Source organism: Mesoplodon densirostris, chromosome 4, assembly GCF_025265405.1.
Source record: "Mesoplodon densirostris isolate mMesDen1 chromosome 4, mMesDen1 primary haplotype, whole genome shotgun sequence".
NCBI lineage: Eukaryota > Metazoa > Chordata > Mammalia > Artiodactyla > Ziphiidae > Mesoplodon > Mesoplodon densirostris.
In genome coordinates this window covers 127123512-127145510 of record NC_082664.1, presented here as the reverse complement: position 1 = coordinate 127145510, position 21999 = coordinate 127123512, and the positions used below count along the sequence as shown (strand labels likewise).

Sequence of the window (21999 nt, the reverse complement as noted above, 5' to 3'; positions counted from 1 at the left end):
GAGTGGCCCAGCCTGCGTCAGGGGGACAGGGTTCCAATTGTCAGTCTCCACCTGGAGCAGTCGGTTGGAGTCAGGGAGGAGCACTTCTCCCAGTAAGTGTATGTGGTGGGGAGGGTCCTTCTCAGTAGGTTACACAGGATGTTCCCGCTCCACTTAGCTTACGTTTGTCCTTACCTGGCAAGAGCGAATGACTTCCTAGGCATTTCCTTTAGGGCCTGTCTCAAGCTAAGCTAGGAACGACTGGTGAGTGACCTTGACTTCACGGGTGAATCATGCTGACCGTGACCCAGGCACAAATGGCAATGCCTTACTTTGGTGCAGCTTGGGTCACCATAACTATGGTGATATTATTAGACATTCTCTCCCACTTTCCATTTAAAAATGAACAGATCTCCGACCTACCTCTACCTTTCCTTTTTCCATCTTTTTAAAAAAATTTCCTCTCCTCCTGCTGAGCAAAATTAGCTCTCAGCAGGTCAAAACAGGTTTTTAGCTAATTTCTCTTCCTTGAAGTACAGATGATAAGCATCCAAGTTAGCCAGTGTTGTTTTTCTGCCCACAGGTGGTTGATTGGCTTTGTGATAGATTGAATATCTGCTTGTCTTCTGAAGTCGCCCAGATAGTCTGGAAGGGGAAGTATACTGCTATAAGGCATGCTCTTTTAATGGGAAGGTTACTCTGTGGTCTTTGGCAAGTGGCTTCTACTTGAGCCTTAATTTCCATATCTATAATATGGGGCTGCTGTGCCACGCATTAGCATGGGTTCATTAGAAATGAGAGATCAGGGAATCCAGGATCCATAAACTCTTGCCTTTACTGCCCCCTTTTCCCTTTTCTTTTTCTCTCTCCCTTCTCTCCCTCTCCCTTTTACTGTAACCCCTATACCTTTTGCTGTAGCTGTTGTTACTACCTGATTTCAAATTTGTGCTGATGAAAGCCAAATCCTGAACTCTTGCAACATCATCTCTTGTTTAATGGTCAGCATTTGTGTGCCTTTTGGGTCAGGGATGAGCACTGCATATGCAGAGAGGGGTGCACTAAGGTAGAAAATGAAAGCATTTCAAAGCTAATGAATCAGGGACTTCCCTGGTGGCACAGTGGTTAAGAATCTGCCTGCCAATGCAGGGGACACGGGTTCGATCCCTGGTCCGGGAAGATCCCACATGTCTCGGAGCAGCTAAGCCTGTGCGCCACAACTACTGAGCCTGTGCTCTAGAGCCCGTGAGCCACGACTACTGAGCCCGCATGCCACAACTACTGAAGCCTGCGCACCCTTGAGCCCATGCACCGCAACAAGAGAAACCACCGCAGTGAGAAGCCCGTGCACTGCAACACAGACTAGTCCCCACTTGCCGCATCTAGAGAAAGCCCGCATGCGGCAACAAAGACCCAACGCAGCCAAAAATTAAAAATTAAAAAGAAAAAACAAAAAAAAAAACTACTGAATCTCGGGAGGGAAGCAGAAATTGAAATGCAGTTGCTGGATGTGGTTGCAAAACTCTTGAAAGTGGAGAGATAAAAATAGCTGCTTGTTAGGACCTGGCACACGTGCTCGGAAGGCTCACTGTTTGAACTCACTTGTTAATCAGGAGGTGGGAAACAGCCTCTAGTTCCTGCTGTCAGCACGTCTCTTGCAGTTAAACTTGTCAAGGAGGAGGATAATGAGCTGGAGCTGAGAAGGAAGCACTTTGCTCACTAAACTGGAGCTCAGAATTATTTTCTCTCACAACCAGATTTTAAGGATTTCAACCTACCCCAAGTCAGCTCCTATTCCCAGATAAAGCTTGTTTCATTGGTAATGTGAGTGACCCCCCCGCCGCTTCCCAACCACAACTTTTTTAAAAAATTGAGATACAGTTGACATATAACATTGTATTAGTTTCAGATATAGAACATAATGGTTTGATATACGTGTATATTGTGAAGTGATTGGCCACAATAAGTCTAGTTAACATCCATCACCTTACATAGTTACAATTTTTTTCTTGTGATGAGAACTTTTAAGATATACTCTCTTAGCAACTTCCAAATATACAATACAGTACTGTTAACTGTAGTCACCATGCTGTGCATTGCGTCTCTAGGACTTATTCATCTTATAACTGGAGGTTTGTGCCTTTTGACCACCTTCACTCACAAATTAGTAATGGCTTTTCTGAAACTTTGGAGTACAACCCACTATGGTTCGCCATTTGCTCTGTTGTTTAGACCCAGATTAGCTAGCCTCTGGATAAACAGTCTATGGCTTCTACTCTAGCCTCTGCCATTACCTCACTTTGTAACTTTTATAGATAACTCCCAGACTCTGGACCTCAGTGTTTCTCGTCTGTGCACAGGGGTTAATAATGCTTACTTCACACCATTGTCGTGAGGATTAAAGAAGACAATATATTTAAAAGGCCTGGCATAGTAGGTGCTCAATGAACCAGAGCTGTTGTGTCTTCCGAGGTTGGCTGGCTTCTAATTGGTTGAATTCTGTCTCCCCTGGTGGTGACAGCCTGGACAGGGACAGGGACCTGTCCTTTTTACTCATAGCTCAGTGCAGGCACTTTATTAGTGTTTATAGAATAAACAAGTGACCCCGCTAAATTCTTTAATCCAAAGAGGAGTAGAAAATGCTTAGAAGTCAGGGCTTCCCTAGTGGCTCAGTGGTTAAGAATCCGCCTGCCAGTGCAGGGGACACGGGTTCGAGCCCTGGCCCGGGAAGATCCCACATGCCGCGGAGCAACTAAGCCTGTGGCCACTACTGAGCCTCCGCTCTAGAGCCTGTGAGCCACAACTACTGAAGCCCACGCGCCTAGAGCCCGTGCTCTGCAACAAGAAGCCACCGCAATGAGAAGACCATGCACCGCGACGAAGAGCAGCCCCCGCTCACTGCAACTAGAGAAAGCCTGCGTGCAGCAACAGACCCAACACAGCCAAAAATTAATTAATTAATTAATTTAAAAAAGAAAGAAAATGCTCAGAAGTCAAGTTAATATCATGTGCTCATGGGGGAAATATCAGGAGGCTTTGAACAGTGGTTATTTCTGGTGCAGAAAATATCAGAGAAGAAAATACTTTCTTCCACTTAGTTTTTTCATAACACCTCCTTAATCATTTTTGAAGAAGGAGGGTTTATCCATCTTCACTGTTGCAGAGCCAGGGCAGGATCTGGGTATCGGACCTTAGCATCTTGTAGGTTTCCTAGGGAAGCTTGTCTTCCTAGGGAAGCTTGTCAGCCTGGGAGCTTGGAGAGCGGTGGATGCTTGCTGCGGAATAGTGTCCCACCACACGCTGAGGCTCCTCCCAGCCTCACTCTCCTAATATTGGAGGGTCAGAAAGAGAACCCAAGGCCTGAAGAGGCCTCGGGGAGTAGAGAGGGCTTGCGCCTGTGATGTGAACAATGTTTGAGGTTGCTGCTAGGGAAGATGTGGGAGGAAAAGCCCGATTAAACCTCCCAGGGCTCCAAAGCAGGGCAGTATTCCATGCTGGGAAGGGCACTCAAAAGAACCAGGCACCTGGATGTAGAGGTGAACAGGTGGGGGCAAAGGAGGAGGTTTTAGGGGTGGGGACCAGCACAGAGAGGCAGGTGAGCCCCAGCCTGGGGAAGGTGGACACAGAGACGTGCTGCAGCAAGAAGTTGCAGAAGTGAGCAGGACAGCGGGCTTGGAAGGGCAGGCCGAGGGGCCTGGACTGTACTGCGAGGCAGGCTCTGTGCGGGGGCTGCCCCATGGGAGGAGGGAGAAGTGCCGGTCACCGTGCAAGACAGGCTGGGGGAGGAGTTCCTGGGCACCGGAGCAGAGGAAGGAGAGGCGGTGACTGTGGGAAGCAAATGCAGGAGGCTGACAGTTGGAGGAAACAATCTCTCTGGCCTTATCTGACCTCTTTTCTGCCTGTAGAGAAGAGCCCGACTTGGCCAGGGCTGCCGGGAAGGAGCATGTCCTGGCCTGGCTGCTCCGGCCACACGCTCTGGAGTGGAGTGGAGTGCCCAGGTCTCCAAGCAACTTCTTGTCAGGCCTTCAGGGTCACCAGGAGGGGCCCTGTGTGTGCATCTGGCTTCCAGGATGGATGTGGTCCAAGCAGGGAGGCCCCCCTGAGGGTTCCCCCTGCTCCACTCTGGCCCCCACCCGCATGGATCTCTGCAGCCTCCCAGGCAGCGAAGTTCCCTGGGCAGGTGGCAGAAGCAGGAGCCACAGCCAGGGAGGGAGGAAAGTGGCGTTATATAAGTTGCAAAAAAGGAGGCTGGCTTGCCATGTGACTAGAAATCAGATACAAGGACAGTCACAGAGGCAGTGCAGCCGCTCCTGAGCAGCAGTTGTGGCCTGGAGAGTGGTGTCTGAGCAGCAGGGCGGGGTGAGGGAGTGGGTGTCTGGTGCTGTGAACTGCCTGTCTTAGAGGGCAACCCGTGAAAGAATCATTTTTTGTGATCCTGTAACGTGTGTGCTATTTAAATGCCCACAGTTCATTCGATTGATCCTGGTCTCCATCTGGTGAGGTTGCGAGAGCTGGGATTGTTATCACTGCTTTACTGATACGCAGACCACAGACTACAGAAGCAAAGGGACTTGCTGAAGGCTGCACTTAGAGCAGGCGTCAGGGCCAGGATTTGAACACAGGTCCCCTGTCTCTGTAGCCAGTGCCACTCTTTGCCTTATAACAAGGCCTAGCAGGTCATTTCTAAACAGGCCATGGGAACATTGGAAGGTGAGGGAGCTCAGGGCTTCGTGGTCCGCTTGCAGGAAGGAAAGGCCGGGACGTTCTTCGGTGGAGGGAGGGACTCATGTTGGGGCGCCTCCCTGTGCCCAGCTCTCCCGGCTCCGGCCTGTCACTCAGCCTCACTTCGCACACACTGAACACCGGCCTCCAGGGTCAGGCATCTGTCCTCTGTTGGAGAAGGGTCACGGTGCTGTGGAGACGAGGACCAGGGGCTCCTCGGCGGGAAGTGTTGGTCAGGGCCGGTCCTAACACCAGGCTTGGGAAGAAACAAAGGAAAAGTTGGTTCCTGAGCTCCTGAAGGTTATAACCTCCCCATGTGTTTGAGATAATTCTCCAGGAGGCCGAACGGTTCACCGCGTGACTTCACCCAGGTCAGTGCTCCAGGGCCGTCCCTGCACACGAGCCTTCCCTCATCACCCTGTCGCAGCAGCAGCCCCCTCACTGTCTGGGCTCTTAGCAGGTTTTGTTATTATTTTCTTCATGGACTTGAGACCACCTGGTGCTGCACATTGGTTTGTTGGTTTGTTTAGTCTGTCTCCTCACACTAAAGTGTAAGCTTTGTGACAGTGGGAACTGGGTTAGTTTGCTGGCTGTTGTGTCCAGGTACACGCGTGGTGCCGGCATGTAGCAGGAGCTCAGTGGACACGGGAATGAGTGATGTGGCAGCAGGGAGGGTGGGGAGAGGGCAGGTCCAGGCATCACAAGGTCTGAGTTCTGGTTCCTGCTCTATCCAGTGTTTGCTGTGTGACCTCAGTCAGGTCCCTGGATCCCTTTGGGCCGTAGGCTTTTCGTCTCCACCATGAAGGGGAGGAACCAGATGCCCTGTAAGGCTGTTTCTGACGCCTGTGTTCTGAGAGTCTCTATGTGAGAGACACGGGAGGTTGCCAAGGGGTTTGGAAAGATCTCGTATCCTGTGCTGTCGTGTCTTGTGACATGTTGAGGGCTGGGTCTTAGAAAGACAGCACCCATGGTGCTGAGTGTGTGCATGTGTACATGGTGAGTTTATCTCCATTCATTCACAGGCATTTTGGAGCACCTCCTATGTGCCAGGTATTGTCCTGGCTCTGCAGTTACAGGGGCGAGGCAGATAGCCAACATCCCTGCCCTGGTGGAGCCTGCGGTGGGTGGAGAGAGGCTAGAGCTGGCTGGGGGCTGTGGTTAGGACCTGACCCAGACTGGGGATGATGAGGGGCTGGGTGGAGGTAGGCAGGTAAAGGACTTACTGGGATATGAGAGGGTGATTTTTTTTTTTTTTCAGTTTACCCTTGGAAAGATACTTAAATGGATCTGTTAGAATCTGTTTAAGGATAAATAAACACATATGAGTATTGAAGGGGAAAATAATAAAATGTTAATAGTGGCTCTGGTAGGTTGGAATTATGGGGGTTTCATTTTTTTCCTCTGGTTCTCCAGATGTCCTATATAGTGTCTGTATTACTTCCGTCAAAGATTCCCTGTCAGGGTTTACGATTTTGCTCCTGGGTTTGGCCTGCTCTTGAGCGGGTCTCATTGTTTGCTTTGCTGATGTCTGTCCACAAAGCCCTGGGGACCTTTACCAAGTCCCAGCCTCAGTAAGTGAGAATTCTTGGCTCTGCTCTGCCTGCTTCACGGGGCAGTTGTTTGAATCAGAGGAGACGGTAGAAGAAAAACATTTGGAAATTCACCTCTTGGCAAAGGGAAGAGCCAGTGGACTAATATTGGTGATGGGAGCCAGGGCGGGCCGCGGGGATGGTCCGAGTGCAGGGGAGGGGAATGCGGCTGGTGCTGGGGGCACTGCCTCACCCTGAAGAGCAGCTTTCAGGCCTCCCTAGTTCTCTGGCCCCGGTATCAAGAGACTCTCCCTGACTAACAGGTAGATGCAGTTGAGCAGGCTGTTAGGGATGTGACTTCAGTGAAAGAGAATCAAACGTTGGCTCTCAGCTCCTGGCACACACATTTATAAAACCCACATGCTCTGTGCATGAGGTCAATAATAGGAGTTCCTGCCTCCATCCCATCTTCCTTTAGTCTTTGGTCTGTAGCCTCAGCAAGCATCCAGGTCTTCCTACCTTATGATCTGGCGGCAGATATTGTGTCTTGCCAACAGGGGCAGTTGAAACAACAGACCTTGAAATCTTGATTATTCATGGTAACTGACTCCTCCTGTGGGTCATCTGGCTCAGTCTGGATTCTCAAAGAGTGGAAAACACTGGCTTTCTGTCCCGCTTCTACAGCAGTTTGTCATTCCTCTGCTGACAGCCCTTCCTCGAACCCTGAACGAAGGGCAATAAAGGGGCCTTGGTGTCCAGTGCTCCTAAGCCAAGGGCTGGCTCTGTGATGGGGGCTGGGGTGTGTCGTGGCATTTGTGGTCAGGGCTGGTCTGTCTGGGGAGCACTGACCTTCCCCTTCCCAACCTACCTGTGTCAATTCTCTACTTTTCTGTTTTCTTTTCCCTACAGATGTCAAGCCTTCCAACATCCTAGTGAACTCCCGTGGGGAGATCAAGCTCTGTGACTTTGGGGTCAGCGGGCAGCTCATCGACTCCATGGCCAACTCCTTCGTGGGCACAAGGTCCTACATGTCGGTATGAGCAGCTCGTTCCATTTTTCCAGCTTCTTATCTGATCAGGAATAGGAGCCAAGTGGGTGGAGCCAGACCCTTGTGCTTGGGTGATGGGGGTGGGTGAGAAAGAACGAGGGATGAGGCATTGTGGTCCCCTCCCTGAGGAGATCAAAGTCTGATGGGGAGATGGTCTTGGCCTTTCACAGGCCGTGGAGCATGGTTGGGGCCCTGGGGCCCTGACTCAGTGGAAGAGATAGTAGGATCGCAGCTTCAGCTCACTGGCACTTGGATGTGTCCCAGAGCTTGGCTTCCATTCTGATGACATTGAGCTCCAGCTACCCTCAGGACCTCTGCCTGATCGTCTTCAGACCCTCTGACTGACATGCCCAGACATGCCCCCACCCCACATTGCCCCACCATTTCCATTAGCAGTAAGTAGTATCACTGTTTCCTTAGTTTTTCAAGGTAGAAACCTGAGCATCAGCCTTTAACCTTTCTTCCCAGCTCCCCATCCTTTTAGCATCTAGCAACCCCCAACTCCTGTGAGTCTATTCAGAATTGTCTCCCCATTCCAGCCTCTTCTCTCCCTCCTCACTGCATGTCTCCCAGTTACCTGCCCGTCTCTCACCACAGCACACCTACCTGGTCCCCTGGCTGGAGTCTAGTTCAGCTGACAGCCTGAGGTCACTGAGGTGTTTCCTGCTTCCAGCCCTGCTGGCTTCCACCGCGCCCAGGGGTGACATTGGCACGTTCTCTTGCTTCCCCCATACAACCAGCTCCCTGGGGGGCAGGGATAGGGCCGGAGGTGTCTCTGTTGTCCCAAGGGTCTGGTTTGGCTCCTGGCACACTGTAGCTGTTCAGGGAATTGTTGGCAAGTGAGTGAATGTTTGGTTGACTGAATGGGTGAGTAAATGGCTAACGCGCTCGTGAGAAGGATTCAGAAAGGGGAAATGTGGCTCTGGATGAGTGCTGACCAGGGCAGAGTAGAGGAGCGTTAGCTGGAGGAGTGGGAGGCCTTCGCGGAGGTGGAAGGAGGGGCCGGCACGGGGGCTCAGGGCATCGTAGCACATTGTGTTTTATGTACACTCTTCAAGGACTTTCACATCCTGGAGTGATGATCCTCTTTGATCTATATGGTTGTCCCATGAAGTAAAGATTAGTGTACCCATTTTAGAGATGAGGAAATCTAGACTCAGGGAGGTGAAGTGACCTGCCCACTTCACCTTGCAGAGCTGGCGTTGAAAGCCAGGCTTCCTTGACGGTCAGTCCCCCTTTGCACTGCAGGCTCTCACTTGCCTCTTAGGTAAGATTTGGCAGCTGTTCCTGGCATCCCTGTGTGGAAGGTCCTGCTCACACCCTCATTCCTTCTTGTCTGTCCCCTCCCCACACTGTGACTCCAGCCATGGGTAACATGACTCACCTGGCGCTGACCCACATCACCACCCCCTCCATTCCAGTGGCTAAAGGCATGAAGCCCATCAGCTCTTCAGCTTCTTGCCTAAATGTCTAAAAACTGAGCAGCTAGCACCCTGGGCTACTCAACTGCCAACTATCAAGTTCAAAATCGATTGAAAGGCCCTGGAACTTATATCGATCCAGGGTTCAGTGGTTTGGGTTTCTGTGGTTACATGGTCAGTTCCAAAATAGTTCAGTGTTGGGGTTAGTGAAAAATCCTATGGGTGAAATGAATTTGATGTCTAAATAAGTGCACGATGGTCAGAATAAAGATTTTTTTTTTGGTAGGGTTCTTGAAATACTTGTACTATTTCAATTAATGCTCAATAAAAATAATGCTTTGTATAGCACTATATATATTTCTTTCTCTTTGACTATTCTCACCAATAACAACTCATATTTGCATAACATTTTGCAACATCTAACATACATTTTCATTTGATTTGACCTTTCCAGTGCCCTAGTTAGTAGAGCAGGTATTTTGTTATGTTGTTACTATCATCATTAGCCCCATTTTGTTATGTTGTTAGCCCCATTTCATTAGCCCCAGGAAACTGAGGCTCAGGATCACCCAGCTTGTAAGTCCCAGACTTGGGACTTGAACCCAGATCCTTTGCCTTTTCTACTCTTCGATGTTGCCCAAGAACAGTGAGTTAGTGGCAAAGCTGGTCTTAGGACTCAGCTTTCCTTACTCTCAAGGCCAGTGTTCTTTCTACCCACTGATACCTCATTCATGACCCATGTTCCAGAAGCTTCATGTTTTTGGACTCAGGACTCAAGATGAACCTCTCATGCTGGGCTTTGGATAAGCTGTCCTGCACATGCAAGACAGTGACATGGTTGAGCAAAGCTGGAGCCACAGCTGAAGCTTAGCCAGGGCCCAGCTGGGTAGGATGCTGTTAGTTCAGGGCAGGTTCTAGGGGAGACAGCAGTTAGGGGTCAGACCCACGGGAGCCAGCTAGGATTTAGTAGAGACAGTATTTGGGGGCAGGTGGGAAGCCAAATTCAAGAGGTTAGTGGAGGTCCTGAAACAGGATGTGAGCTCTGGAGAGGAAGGGGCAGAAGAAGATAAAATGCATCAGTAGACCCAGGGCTGGGACCAAGCAGGGCAGCCTTGCCCTCTCTTGCAGTGCAAGCAAGCCTCAAAGGGGCAGGAAGCCCCAGGTATTCATGAGGACTCACCCATCCCTCTCCTGCGTGGGCCAAGCTAGCTCACAGGTGATAAATGTGTCTGTCTCTCCTGCAGCCAGAAAGACTCCAGGGGACTCATTACTCGGTGCAGTCGGACATCTGGAGCATGGGGCTCTCTCTGGTTGAGATGGCGGTCGGGAGGTATCCCATCCCTCCTCCAGATGCCAAGGAGCTGGAGCTGATGTTTGGGTGCCAGGTGGAGGGAGATGCGGCTGAGACACCGCCCCGGCCAAGGACTCCCGGAAGGCCCCTCAGCTGTGAGTGGCCTGGTGTGGCCCCAGCTTGGCCTGTGGGTGGTCTTTTGCTGTCAGGGGTTTCTGGAGGGCTGATTCTCTGTCTCTGGAGCCAGGCTGGGGCATGGGTCTCCAGGTGTAGGAAATTATTATTACCAACAACTTCCTACCATTTGTTGAGTGCCCACTGTGTTCCTGGTACTGCGCCTAGTATTTTATATGTATTATCTAATTTTAAAAATCATGACTTTGTTTTAGGTAGATTTTTTTAAAATTGAGATAAAATTAACATAAAACGCACATTTTAAAATGTACAGTTCAGTGGATTTTAGTATATTCCTCCATGTTGTACAACCATCACCACTGTGTAATTCAAGAACATTTCCATCACCCCAGAAAGAAACCATCTCCATTAGCAATCACTCCCAGATGCCTCACCCTGACCCCCGGGCAATCACCAGTCTACTTTCTATCTCCATAGACTTGCCTAGCATTGTCTAATTTTAATAGCAGTCGTGTGTGAGCACTACTCTAATTTCCATTTTAAATGTGAGGAAACTGAGGCACAGAGTGCTTGACTCGCCACATGCATTTATTTGTAAGTGGCCAAGCCTGACTCTGAGGTGGTAAAGCACTGTGTAGCACTGCCTGCCTTTCTGAACTGTGAAGGAAACCTGGTATTGGAAGATCCTGGCCCAGCTATCATCTTCTGATGTAGCTCCTGCTAGGACATTCCTGTCTGACCAGGGAGGCCTGGTCTTTACCTCCATGAGGCCCACATGGGAGAGGGCATGTATGAAAGGAGAAACAGGAGGGGGCAGGGGTAGCCGATGGCGAGTTGTTGCAGGGGCTGGTGGCTGTGGCCCTGGAGAGCCAAGAGGAAGAGACCCAAGTTCAGGGAAAATGAAAACTAAATAACTCTAAAGGATTTAGTTATTATCTCATTTGCTCCTCTTTCAGTGTAAGGAAGGGGAGAAAGGCGGACATAATTTTTACCCATCTCTACAAAACTCAAAACGAGGCTCAGTGGTCAGCTGACTTACCTAAGGTCACAAATCTTGGATGCGGCAGAGCCCAGACTCCGACCCTGGTCAGCTGACACCGTGGCTTTGGCTGGTCCCCTCTGTGTTCAGGCCTTACCTGTGGCTCTTCTGTCTCTCTTTATTGTCCACGACTCTGTTCCAGTCACTAGGGTCCGTGCCCACCCCTAGCCTCATACTGGCAAATAACCTTCTGTTTCTGAGAAGTGTTTTCTTTTCTCTTTTTATAAAATCTGTAGCTTATGGAATGGACAGCCGACCTCCCATGGCAATTTTTGAGTTGTTGGATTACATAGTCAATGAGGTAAGGTACTGCATGGCTTTTGGGATTTATTTGCTCCTCTTAAGAAAAAAACTCACAGTTGATGTGTCTGGGAAACCTCTGAACTGTTCCCACAGTATGGGCTGCCTGGGCTCCAAGATTCGTGTGTCCTGGTTTGTGCGTTATGATCCTGGAATTGAGTGGCTGGTTTAGAGGCTGCAGAAGTCCCTTCCCCAGGAACATCTTCATGCAGCTCTGAGTCCCTCCTCCTCTCTCAGATTCAGGAGCCTCCACCTGCCCATTGACATTCTCATCCTTCATTCACCAGGCATTTCCTTTTTTTCACCTAGCATTTCTTGTGCACTTACTATGTGCTAAGCACTGTGGGGTGGCGGTAGGAGTGAGATGGGGATCTACAAATGGAAAAACAGTCTCAGGTCTTAAAGACTGTTAGATTGTGTAGGGGAGGCAAGGCAAATGCATGTGTAACTGCAATATATGGTTTTCTCCATATAAAGCAATGAACATAAAAAGTGACATTGCAGAAAGAGATATGGAAAATATTCACTATTAGTTGTGTGAAAAAAGCAGATTATAAAATAGTGTGTATACTATGATTGGTTCTTTAAAGAAATCTATGTACGCATGTATGTGCACATAAAGCCTGGAAAGTAATATGATATAGTGATTATCTTGAAGTGATGGAATAACAGGTGATTCAATTGCTGTTGGCGAACTTTAATACAAAGAAGATATATTATTTGTGAAATATATATACCAGTATGTTTAAATGTAAAAAGGATCAAGGAAGGGACTGACAAGTATTCATCAGTTTGGGTTTGGGGGAGCGGGAAGCTAGGGACTAGCACCATGGCTGCTCAGAGGAGGGTGGGGCAGGGCTGGAGGAGCTTGAGGGCAGGACAGGATTTCAGATGATTAAGAAAGGCCAGCACTCTCGGCGTCCTCCGGAGCAGCATGGGTAGAGGAAGAGAATGGTCTAGCTCTGACCTGTTTGGGAGGCAGCTGGAGGCCTCCCACTCGGCTGAAGTGAATGTAAAGGGCATCACCCCATTTTCTTCTTCCTTGAGACTAGTGGAGTTTCATGCTTTCTTACTGCTAAAACCAGACCCCCGAAGGCTCAGATAGGTCCCCTTGTTCATTACAAACTCAGCGGGGAAAATCCTGGCTCACCCCAGCAGTTAAAAAATCACTGTCACTGGTTCACAGTCTACTGGAGAGCTTAGTTCAGCTCTCTTTACTGCCTGGCTGCACAGCTTTATGCTAAGCACTGTGGGACACAGGAAGTTCGGGATCTGATCTAGGCTGCTTAAGGACTCAAGGAAGGCAGAATGTGTTGCATTTGTGTTAGGAAAGCCATCCTCTCCTGCTGGGACCTAAACTGGGTCGTGCTGGGTGGGAGCCACATTAAGAGAAGGGGTGGCTGAGGTCAAATAGTTGCCAGTCACCTAGTGTGCACCGATTTCTTAGATATTTTCACATTCATTTTCCTACTGAGTGCTCCAAGCACTGCTCAGGTGGGCCAGGTTGGTTTTGTTATCCTTTTCATACAGCTAAGGAAACAGGCTCCAAGATGAAAAGCAGCTCAGGCCTGTCCCACCTAGCGCTTTTCCTTCCTTCCCACCTACTCCTCTCAGCCCCCATCCTACCTCCCAGGAGGCTGGGCTGCACGGTGGTGACAGGTGGCCTGCACCTCACACTCTGCTGGCACACAGCCCCTCCCTTGCCTGGCCTCTCCCTTGCATAGTCCCTTCATACCCCCTCAGCACCGTGGGCCCCAAAAGCTGGGCTTTAGTCCATGACCTGGGATCAGGCTTATTCACCTGCTGTTCTGATAAGGCGTTCAGGGGGAAGAGGACTAGGCTGGACTCCTCTGGTAATGTTAGGGTTTGATTTTTAGTCTCCAATCACCTGTTGACTTGGGTTATACATCAGAGCAGTGTCTGGGAGTCAGCTCACAAGGAAGCTGCACAGAACCCCAGCACGGGTCACAAGAAGGGTGGGTGACATTTCCTGGGGCTGTGTGGTGCATGAGCAGGGTGCCCCAGGGCCTTGCCCTGTGTGATCTCCACCATACACCCTGGAAAGACGAGGGCTACTGCCAGTGTGCTTGCTCTGATGCCTGCAAACACCCTCATTCCTGCAGTGAGTGTGTAGGTAACATTCTTCCAGACCCAGCTCTCCGCCAGTTAATGTTTTTTTAACCTTTGTGTGCTCCTTCAGAGCTCCTGAGGGGTAAACATTTTATTATTTAGCCAGCCTTATAGGTGCTGTCCGGGCTGGGCTATGCCTAGTGGTTTGCACACCCCCTAGCTGCTGCTCCTGGTAATTGATGGTTCTGTTTCCCTGCCACACTCCAAGATGTACAGTGGTAGAGCCTCCGAGCTAAAAAGGGTCCCAGGGATTGTTAAGCCCAACCTCCTCGTTTCACAGAAGGGTCATCTGAGGCTCAGAGAGAAACAGTGATTTATTCAGTCACTAGACAAGTGAGTGCTCAGAACGCTGAACTGGCCCCAGTTCTGACTGGTTTGAGATTGATGGTTCCAACAGGGTAACCCGGTAGCAGCCACTGGCCTCTCACCCCTGCCTTTTCTTGACTGGATAAGGGCAGCACTGCCCAGAGGTGGGAGTGGGGAAGGGAGAGATGGGTGGAGCAGGACACCGGGCATTTCTTATGTCTTCACATGTACTTGCAGCCTCCTCCAAAGTTGCCCAGTGGAGTATTCAGTCTGGAATTTCAAGATTTTGTGAATAAATGGTAAGTCACCTCCTGTTCTCTGAAAGTACTCTGGTTTTGTCCGGCTCCCCATCCATCTTGGAGAGCACAGCTTTGCCTTCTACCCTTTAGCTGCTGCCCTTCGTCCAGAGTGCTAGGACTTGGGGGACCTATCTGACTGTAGCAGCGGGCAAAACAGCTGCTGTGCTCAGCACTTAGTGTAAGGGGACTGGCATATTGCCTTTTGGCCTTAGTTTAATTCAACAAGTGTTTATTAACCTGCTGTGGGTGTGACACTCTGCTAAGAACAGGAAGGTGGGTAAGGCTTAGGCACTCTTCCTCAGAGCCTATGGGGTGTGGGGAGGACGGGCATGCATGCACATGTAAGTAATCTGAGTTAGAACCAGTGCCAAGCAAGAGCTCTCACACTGTCTTTCTTCCTTTAAGCTTAATAAAAAACCCTGCAGAGAGAGCAGATTTGAAGCAACTCATGGTAAGTCGTTTATTTCAGATTCTTACACTGCCACCTGCTTACTCATTTGTTCTCCTCTGTCAGTCACCTATCCAGTGCTTCCGGAGCCGACACCCTGCTCTGCCTTGACCACTGTAGTCCAGCTGATCGGGCCTGCAGGATACCCAACGTATCTCCCCTGTCCTCCTATCAGTTTAATGGAAAAGGCGGGATGACCCTGCAGCCAGAGGGAGTCCAGGGAAAAGAAAGGGCCAGCCCGCCCCTGCAAGGGGACAGGGCCTTTTTGTAGTACTGACTGGCTTATCTTAGATTCAGTCCCCTCACCAAGTAACTTTGTCTCCTACATGGTGGCGGTGGCAGGAATGGGATACTGTAAATGTCTGAACTCACATGCCATGTAGAGCCTGGTCAGCGTAACATGTGCTTTCAAGTCCATCAGTTCCATTGTTCCTTTAATAATGCTGCAAGGCACTGCAGGCAGAGCTGGTGTCTCCATTTCAGAGAGAGTGGGCTTGAGGAGGGGGTAAGACCAGCAGAGCCAGGGGGTTAGGCCTGCAACTGGCCAAGGGCAGGCTCCCAGAGCACCTTCCAAACGCAGCACAACCTCCCGAGCCAGGACTCTTGACTCCTCCTCCTTGGTTTATACACACACTTTCTGTCCGCCTCCTCACACACAGGTTCATGCTTTTATCAAGAGGTCTGATGCTGAGGAAGTGGATTTTGCAGGTTGGCTCTGCTCCACCGTCGGCCTTAACCAGCCCAGCACACCCACCCACGCGGCGGGCATCTAAGCACTGGGGAAGCAGCCGAGCCCCCTGCCCAGCGGCATGCCATGTTGCTTCTGGGTCTCCTTCCCATGCCTGTCTCTGTTCAGATGTGCATTTTACCTATGACAAAGGATGAAGAACACAGCATGTGCCAAAATTCTACTCGTGTCATTTTCAATATTACCATCTTTATTCTTATTACTATTGTTAGTCCCCTAAGTGGACTGGCTTTGTGCTTGGGGCTATTTTTGTGTATGCTGATGATCAAAACGTGCAATGTTGAACTACAGTGAAACTTTGGTGACTGTGGGTAGTCATTCTTACTGAAAACTGCACTGCTCTCCCACACCGTGACTGGCTGGCTGCCTGTATCTTCGGGATTCTTTGACACTTGGTGGTACTTCACTCTTGCCAGGCTTACCTTCTTTCCAGTCGAGTAGGAAGGGGCCTTGTAAGATCCTTCACAGGCAGTGCATGTGAAGCATGCTTTGCTGCTATGAAAATGAGCATCAGAAAGAGTATATCATGTTATTTCATTATGTTTTTGCTTTTGGTGTAGAATTCAGCAGTTTCCATCACAATCTAGCCAGAGCCCTTCACTGCCATGATAGCTGGGGCTTCACCAGTCTGTCTACTGTGATGATCTGTAGACTTCTGGTTGTATTTCTGTATTTATTTTTAAATATACCCTGTGGGATATTTAGTGCTATGTCTCTTTAAGTTTGGATTAGTGTTTCTAAAATGGTGGAGTTACTCTGAATGTTACAAATGGATCAAGGCATTAACATGTATGAGATTTACCTTTCCCCAAGTTCAAGTACTGATGCTATTGTAAACAACAGTGTGTATAGTGCCTAAAAACTGTATGGAAATCCTTTTACCATTTTAATCCAGATGTTTAACAAATCTAATCTCTTATTCTAATAAATATACTATCAAATTCAAAGGGTGAAAGATATTTCTGCTTTTGTGGAGGGATTTTCAATGTCTGTAGTGCATAAGAAATCAAGAGATTTAGCAGCCACACATTACTGAGAGGGAAAGGCAAAGACAGGAAGGAGGCTGGAAGGCGGAAATACCACACTGAGGACAAGTTCAGTGCTTTGGACTAATGGGGCTTCCTGTAATTCTAATCTTTGGACTTTGTCCAGTTCTTCTCAGCAAGCACCCTTATCTTTCAGCCACTTTTCCTATGGACCTGTGAAAAGATGCCACTGATTCCTTCCATCTTTTTATACAAGGGAAAAACAGTAGATGGGGGTAGGATTGGGGGGCGGCCGGTGCCTGACTGGCACTGGAGCCTCCACCTGGACTGTGCTGTGCCGCTTTGCTCCACTGAGCAATGGCTTCCCTTCTCTCTCCAGTTACACCTGAGACACTTTCCTGGAGAAGAAAACAAGTGCCTGGCACCGGGTTTGTCGTGACTGTGGGGCGGCAGTGAAGCCACAGAAAATGAAGCTGTGTGCCAATTGGCCACCCTTCTTTCTTTGAACAGTAACTTTTGAGATTTAGGTTATATGTGAGGCTGCCTTCCCTCATTTTCTTCGAGGGCAGGTGACAGAAAACCAAAATAAATATGTATTTAACAATAAAAGGCCTATTTCATTTTCAAATTAAAAAACAGAACTTAGGTAAATCTCCTGAGTAGGTAGTTCCACTCTAGATCTACCAGAGCCTGAGATACAACCAGGATTTTAAAAACTGGTCAGTGCTATATATACACAGCTGCCTCAGCCAGTCAATCATTTATTTTTTCTCACTGCGAGGCTAACATCCGTTCTAAGTCAACAGCCTAACTTACATGTTTTCAATACACAAACATTCAGACGAGGTTTAAGACCCATACCCTACTCACACCCAGGGTCTTTTCCTAACAGAGAGGATGTCACCACCACTGAGAATGTCTCAAAGTGTGCCAACTAATGAATGGGGTAACCTGGTGTCTAAAACCTGGATCTGAACACTTCCAAGGTCAATGTCTTTTGACGGGTGTTTTAAATCCTCTATTCACATCCAAAGATATTTCATTTTGAGAGTCAAAAAGATTTCTTCCTAGTACTTTTCACCAAGAATGATCTAATTCTCAAGAATGTTCCCTACATTACTCTTGCTGTGTTTTTTGAGTTCCTCAGGCCAAATTCCTTACTCAAACTTCCTGAGACGCCAATAATAGTTGGATTTGTTTTTTTCCCCAGCCACCGTAAGGCTTGCAGGATCTTAGTTCCCCCACCAGGGATTGAACCCGGGCCCTCGGCAGTGAAAGCGCGGAGTCCTAACCACTGGACCGCCAGGGAATTGCCAATAGTTGGACCTTTAAAGGATGCCTTGTGAGTGTCTCACAAGGACCTGTGAAACTACTAGAGCAGATATGAGTACTCTCATTTTATACATGGGAAAGTGAGCTGCAAAGGTGAAAAGCAAGCAACCAGTTGGTGGTCAAGCTAGAATTCATACCTAACTTTTCTAGCTCTTGAAAACCCATGCTCATATTTTAAGTTAGCCCCCCAAATGTGTACCTTGATGCTTTTTGTTGCAAAATAATTTTCACACAGTTTTTCAAGAAACATGCTCAGTTAAACTTCTGGCTACTTCCTGTAAGAGTAGCTCAAAATAACTTTAATGAAATATTAACAAATATGTCTGTGCTCTCTTCTGGAACAGTTTTGTAAGGAGCTGTGCTTGAGGAGGTTGTGTTTTGTTTGGCTTTTCTGGGCAGGGCCAATTACTTTCACAAAATTAAGCAACTACTTGTCTGTATATTCAGTGGAAAAGGGACAGTACGCAGAAATTGAGTCTCAACTTCAAATACGAAGTTTAACAACTCTTACTCTGTAACTATCATCTCTTTATTACAAAACCCAACCTCCCAAGCCTAGTGATCCTTCAATGGCACGTTTCCTAAGTCCAGAAATGGGTTTTCAACCATCCTACCGTATTGTTCGCCCCAGAGGAACTGACCCTTTTCTCTGTTTCTGTCTGGAAAGCAGCAAGCTGCATGACGACTATTTATCTTTATTTCTAAGCACATTTTACCATAGTGAGGTCTCAACCTAGATGTGATGACAGCCATACAAAGCATGTTAGTAGGCAGTTTTATGATGTCACTGAGAGGTGGCAACAGCTCGTGCTCTCAAGTGGCCCTCTGTCGTCCTCTGTCATCTTTCTCTCCCACACTGTGGCCTTGCTCTGCTCACAAGGGTTCAATGGCATGCAAACTGTCTTTATAATTGGTTTTCTTAAAAGAGGCATTGTCGATTGGAAAGGCTGGCTTGTATTTAAACTCTACCCTTTTTGCAAATGCCAGACCTTCTCAATAGCATTTCAGAGTAAGTTTTTGGTTTTGAACACAATTACTGAATCTGACCAGAATATAAACACAGCACCACCCATATTGCTCAGTATTGAAACACTGCATCTCTGCTTTTCTGTACGTCACTAATTTTGGTTAAAGCACTCTGAAACTTGAGTTATTGATGGAACCATTTTTACAACTACTCATCTTCCTAAAGTTCTTGCTTCCTTTTAAAGGAGGCCACAGGGCCCATGGCAAGAATTCTGTGAAGAGAGAAAGTTCCTGAGGCTTAGAACTTAACTCCTATGACTAACCCTGGCTCTCCTCCCCTTCAGGAATCTGATTCTTCCTCCTCCTCCTCCTCCTCTTCTGGCACATGGCTCCTTGTGCTCAACTCCAGTGCAGTCTGGTTGATTGATGCTTCATTGTCTACGTGCACCAACATCTGCTTTGGTCAAGGACACATTATGGATTAGTAAGAACACTGGCCTCAAAACAAATTAATGTTTTCAAATAAAATCTCAATTGCATATTCATCTGCAATATTTATCACTAAGAACTGTGGCCAGTTTCCTATTTCTCCAAATTCTACCCTGACCCCCCAACCCCCACTGCCAAAGTGGGAGCAGAGTAACTGCCCTAGACTTGATAGAATATTACCTGATATACAAACATGGTTTTTACATAAGAATTATGCTGGCTTAGATGTGCTGCTTTCCAATAGTTTTACATGCTTAATACGCATCTGGGAGAACTGTTCAAATATGGTATATTTAGAAGATGATTTTCCTGAGGGCATTTGGTGAGAGAAGGATATGAGGGCAAGAACTCATCTTTTAGCACTAGGCTTTGTAGCTGAAGCTACACTCTATTTTTAAATCCCAAGCTTGCTTATTCACAGAACAGCAAGAGTTTTGACATCTTCCTGCAAAGATCTTCACACTCTTCCCGGTTCACTGGAGTGACTAGAGAAAGTGGATGAATAGGAAGGTCGAGGCAATATAAAAGTACAGTCAACCACAGTGTAGCTAGCTGGTAGATGTTCCCTGTTTAAAACATATAGACAATCCAGTTCATCAAACTAGAAAGTTCTTAACAGCACTTCCCAGAGTCCTTTAGGCTTGATAATGTAATTTACAATTTTTGATGGCTAAGCAGCAATAAGAGCAGAATGGACTCCCCAGGCCCACACTTGATTAAGCTTACATCATGTGACTGTTCAGGTGCAGGTTGAGAAGACAGCACCTCATCTTCTCTTCTAGAACTAATCATTGACTGGAGGGCCATTTCTTCAACCTAGAAAAGAAGAGTCAAGGACACTTTCCTTACTATGTCATTGGGCTACTGATGTAGGTGAGATGTACTGAGCACGCTGTAAGTGGTGGGCATCATGAGAGGAAGTGAAAACAGTGTAAGCTCTGTGAAGCTCCAGAAGGAAGGGTGGGCTCCTCGAGCTTTCCCCGCCTTTTAAGGAAACAGCACAGAAAGCTTCCAGCCCCTTTCTCCTAGGTGAACAGGTGTTCCAGCTGAGCAGAGGCTTCCACTCCCCCAGACCTAGCAGCCCAGGGGAGAAAACACAAGCATGCGCTTAAAAAAGCCAGGTGTCTTGATTCCACACACCCGAAACTTGTCTACCCCGTAATGAGAAAGTGAAGGCAGGAAGACTGGAAAATGGGAGCGTTCCCCGGAGCACAAAGGAATCTAGGCTTGGCCGCGGCCATCGTCAGCACACTCACGTTAGGCACTGGTACAGGCACTGCGGTGATGTCGGAACATAAAGAAGTGCAGGCCATTAAATGTACCCTAAGGGAAAGCGCACTGTTTTCATAGGTCGCAGGTGGACAATACTTCTCAGTTTACAAAGAGCCTTCATAACCCTCATCTCACTTGGATTTAGAGAGCCTGGAAGTACCGAGCAGGAATTAGCGGGAGCATCTCACTGAGGCTGAAGGGGGTGACTTCCGCAGAGGCCTGGGAACTGGCGCTGATGGGTGTCAATCTCGACTCCTCGTCAAGGCCGTGGAGTCGGTGACAGCTCCGGGGAGAAGAGCTACCGGGAACTACTTTGTGGCCGGTCTCTTCTCGCAGGGCCTCACCGTCTCCCTTCGCAGAGTGGGCGCATCCGCCAGCCGGTCGGCTTTGCGAGACGAGAGCTGTATCGAGCGACCATACTAGGTAGTAAAGAGAGTAGGGGCTCGTGAGGGGAGGCCGGTGGGGGGCAGGGGCGGCCTAGGCGAGCCTGCGGGAGGTCTCCCTTCCTTAGCGCGTGGTGCGGCCGCCCGCGTTTCCGGGGCTACAGGGGTCCGGTGTGTGCGTGGGGGGGGGGGTGTACTAACCAAACTGATGGCCGAGTCTCAGCCCAGACCTGCGGGATCAAGATTCTTAAGAAGGGTGGACCCACAATCTCAAATCCAGCCCCCCAGGCGCCGGTAAGCCACCAGGTCCAGCCGCGACGGCCGGGTGAGGAAGGGTTAACCGGCGGCAGCAGGCGGGCTCCGCGGAGAGCCAGGCAGCCCGGGGCGCCGAGGCGACGGAACGGAGGAGCGGAGTGGGGGGAGCAGGGTCACCTTGAGCCGGTTCAGCTGGTCGTGCAGGGCCGCTTTCAAGCGGAGCAGCGTCTCCTCCTCCTTGCGCAGCTCCTGAAGCCGGCTCAACATCGCGCGTCCTCGCGCCGGCGGCCGGCCGGGCACTCGCCGATGACGCCACCTCCGCGCCGCGCTACCGGAAACGGAAGAGTGGGTCGGGCGGGGCTGGCGGCACTTTGGGGCGTGGCGGCCGCTTCCTGCTGGCGGCTGGGGTCGCCGCTCCTCCGCGGAGGAGCTCGGCCCACGGACGAAGTGGGGTTTTAAACCAAAAACCTAGACTCCAATGATGATTCCTAAGGTAAAGTGCGTTGGAGCTGTAAAGGACCTAGAGATAAAAATGGTCAGATAGCATGTGTCAAGTGCTTCAGTTGAACAGCAGTTAGCACCGTTCCACTGGTGTTGCGTCAGGCGGCTGCTTTCGCTCCCCCAAACCTGCAGACGCGTTTGAAGGCAGGGACTATTGCCAGCGTATAGTGCATGGTACAGGAGCCCTACTGTGTTGAAGGTCTGGACAGGCGAGGATTCCCAGTCACATGAAAGGGATTTCCCAGGAGGCCTGCGCAAATTAAAGCGCGGAAGACAGAGCGGTGTTTTTTCATGCTAAGGAACTGAGATTTCTTGATGCAAGGATAGACTGCCAGGGGGAACAAAGCCAGATGCAAAACAAGACCCTGACATGACAAAGTTCGGAAAGGAGAACGTTTGGGTACATTCTCTGCATTACCATGC

At 49.1% G+C, this 21999-nt stretch overlaps 2 protein-coding genes across 7 annotated transcripts in view; one reads left to right on the top strand and one right to left on the bottom strand.

The window, feature by feature from the left end:
• Positions 1-16987, top strand: part of MAP2K1 (mitogen-activated protein kinase kinase 1) — a 79358-nt gene extending 62371 nt beyond the window's left edge. Inside the window, exons 6-11 of one of the 2 annotated variants that reach the window (XM_060097134.1) lie at positions 7137-7261; positions 9941-10142; positions 11398-11462; positions 14135-14196; positions 14602-14647; positions 16758-16987. In XM_060097134.1, the coding sequence (XP_059953117.1) occupies positions 7137-7261; positions 9941-10142; positions 11398-11462; positions 14135-14196; positions 14602-14647; positions 16758-16817 (560 nt within the window). In that variant the 3' untranslated portion in view covers positions 16818-16987. Of the gene's footprint in view, positions 1-7136; positions 7262-9940; positions 10143-11397; positions 11463-14134; positions 14197-14601; positions 14648-15303; positions 16340-16757 lie in introns of those variants that run through there. The other variant, XM_060097133.1, reaches the window with a different exon arrangement.
• Positions 16988-17136: 149 nt separating this feature from the next.
• SNAPC5 (small nuclear RNA activating complex polypeptide 5) lies at positions 17137-21383 on the bottom strand. Of its 5 annotated transcripts, none has more exons than XM_060097135.1 (4): positions 21253-21383; positions 20782-20856; positions 19892-19981; positions 17137-19133 (listed from the first exon to the last, which is right to left on the bottom strand). In XM_060097135.1, exons 1-4 carry the CDS (start codon positions 21340-21342, stop codon positions 19017-19019), a joined length of 372 nt encoding a protein of 123 aa, XP_059953118.1. In that variant the 5' UTR covers positions 21343-21383; the 3' UTR covers positions 17137-19016. The 5 variants fall into 5 exon arrangements, with proteins under 5 accessions (XP_059953118.1, XP_059953119.1, XP_059953120.1 ...); XM_060097136.1 differs by having other exon boundaries at positions 17137-19130; XM_060097137.1 differs by having other exon boundaries at positions 20782-20838.
• Between the last annotated feature and the right edge of the window lie 616 nt (positions 21384-21999).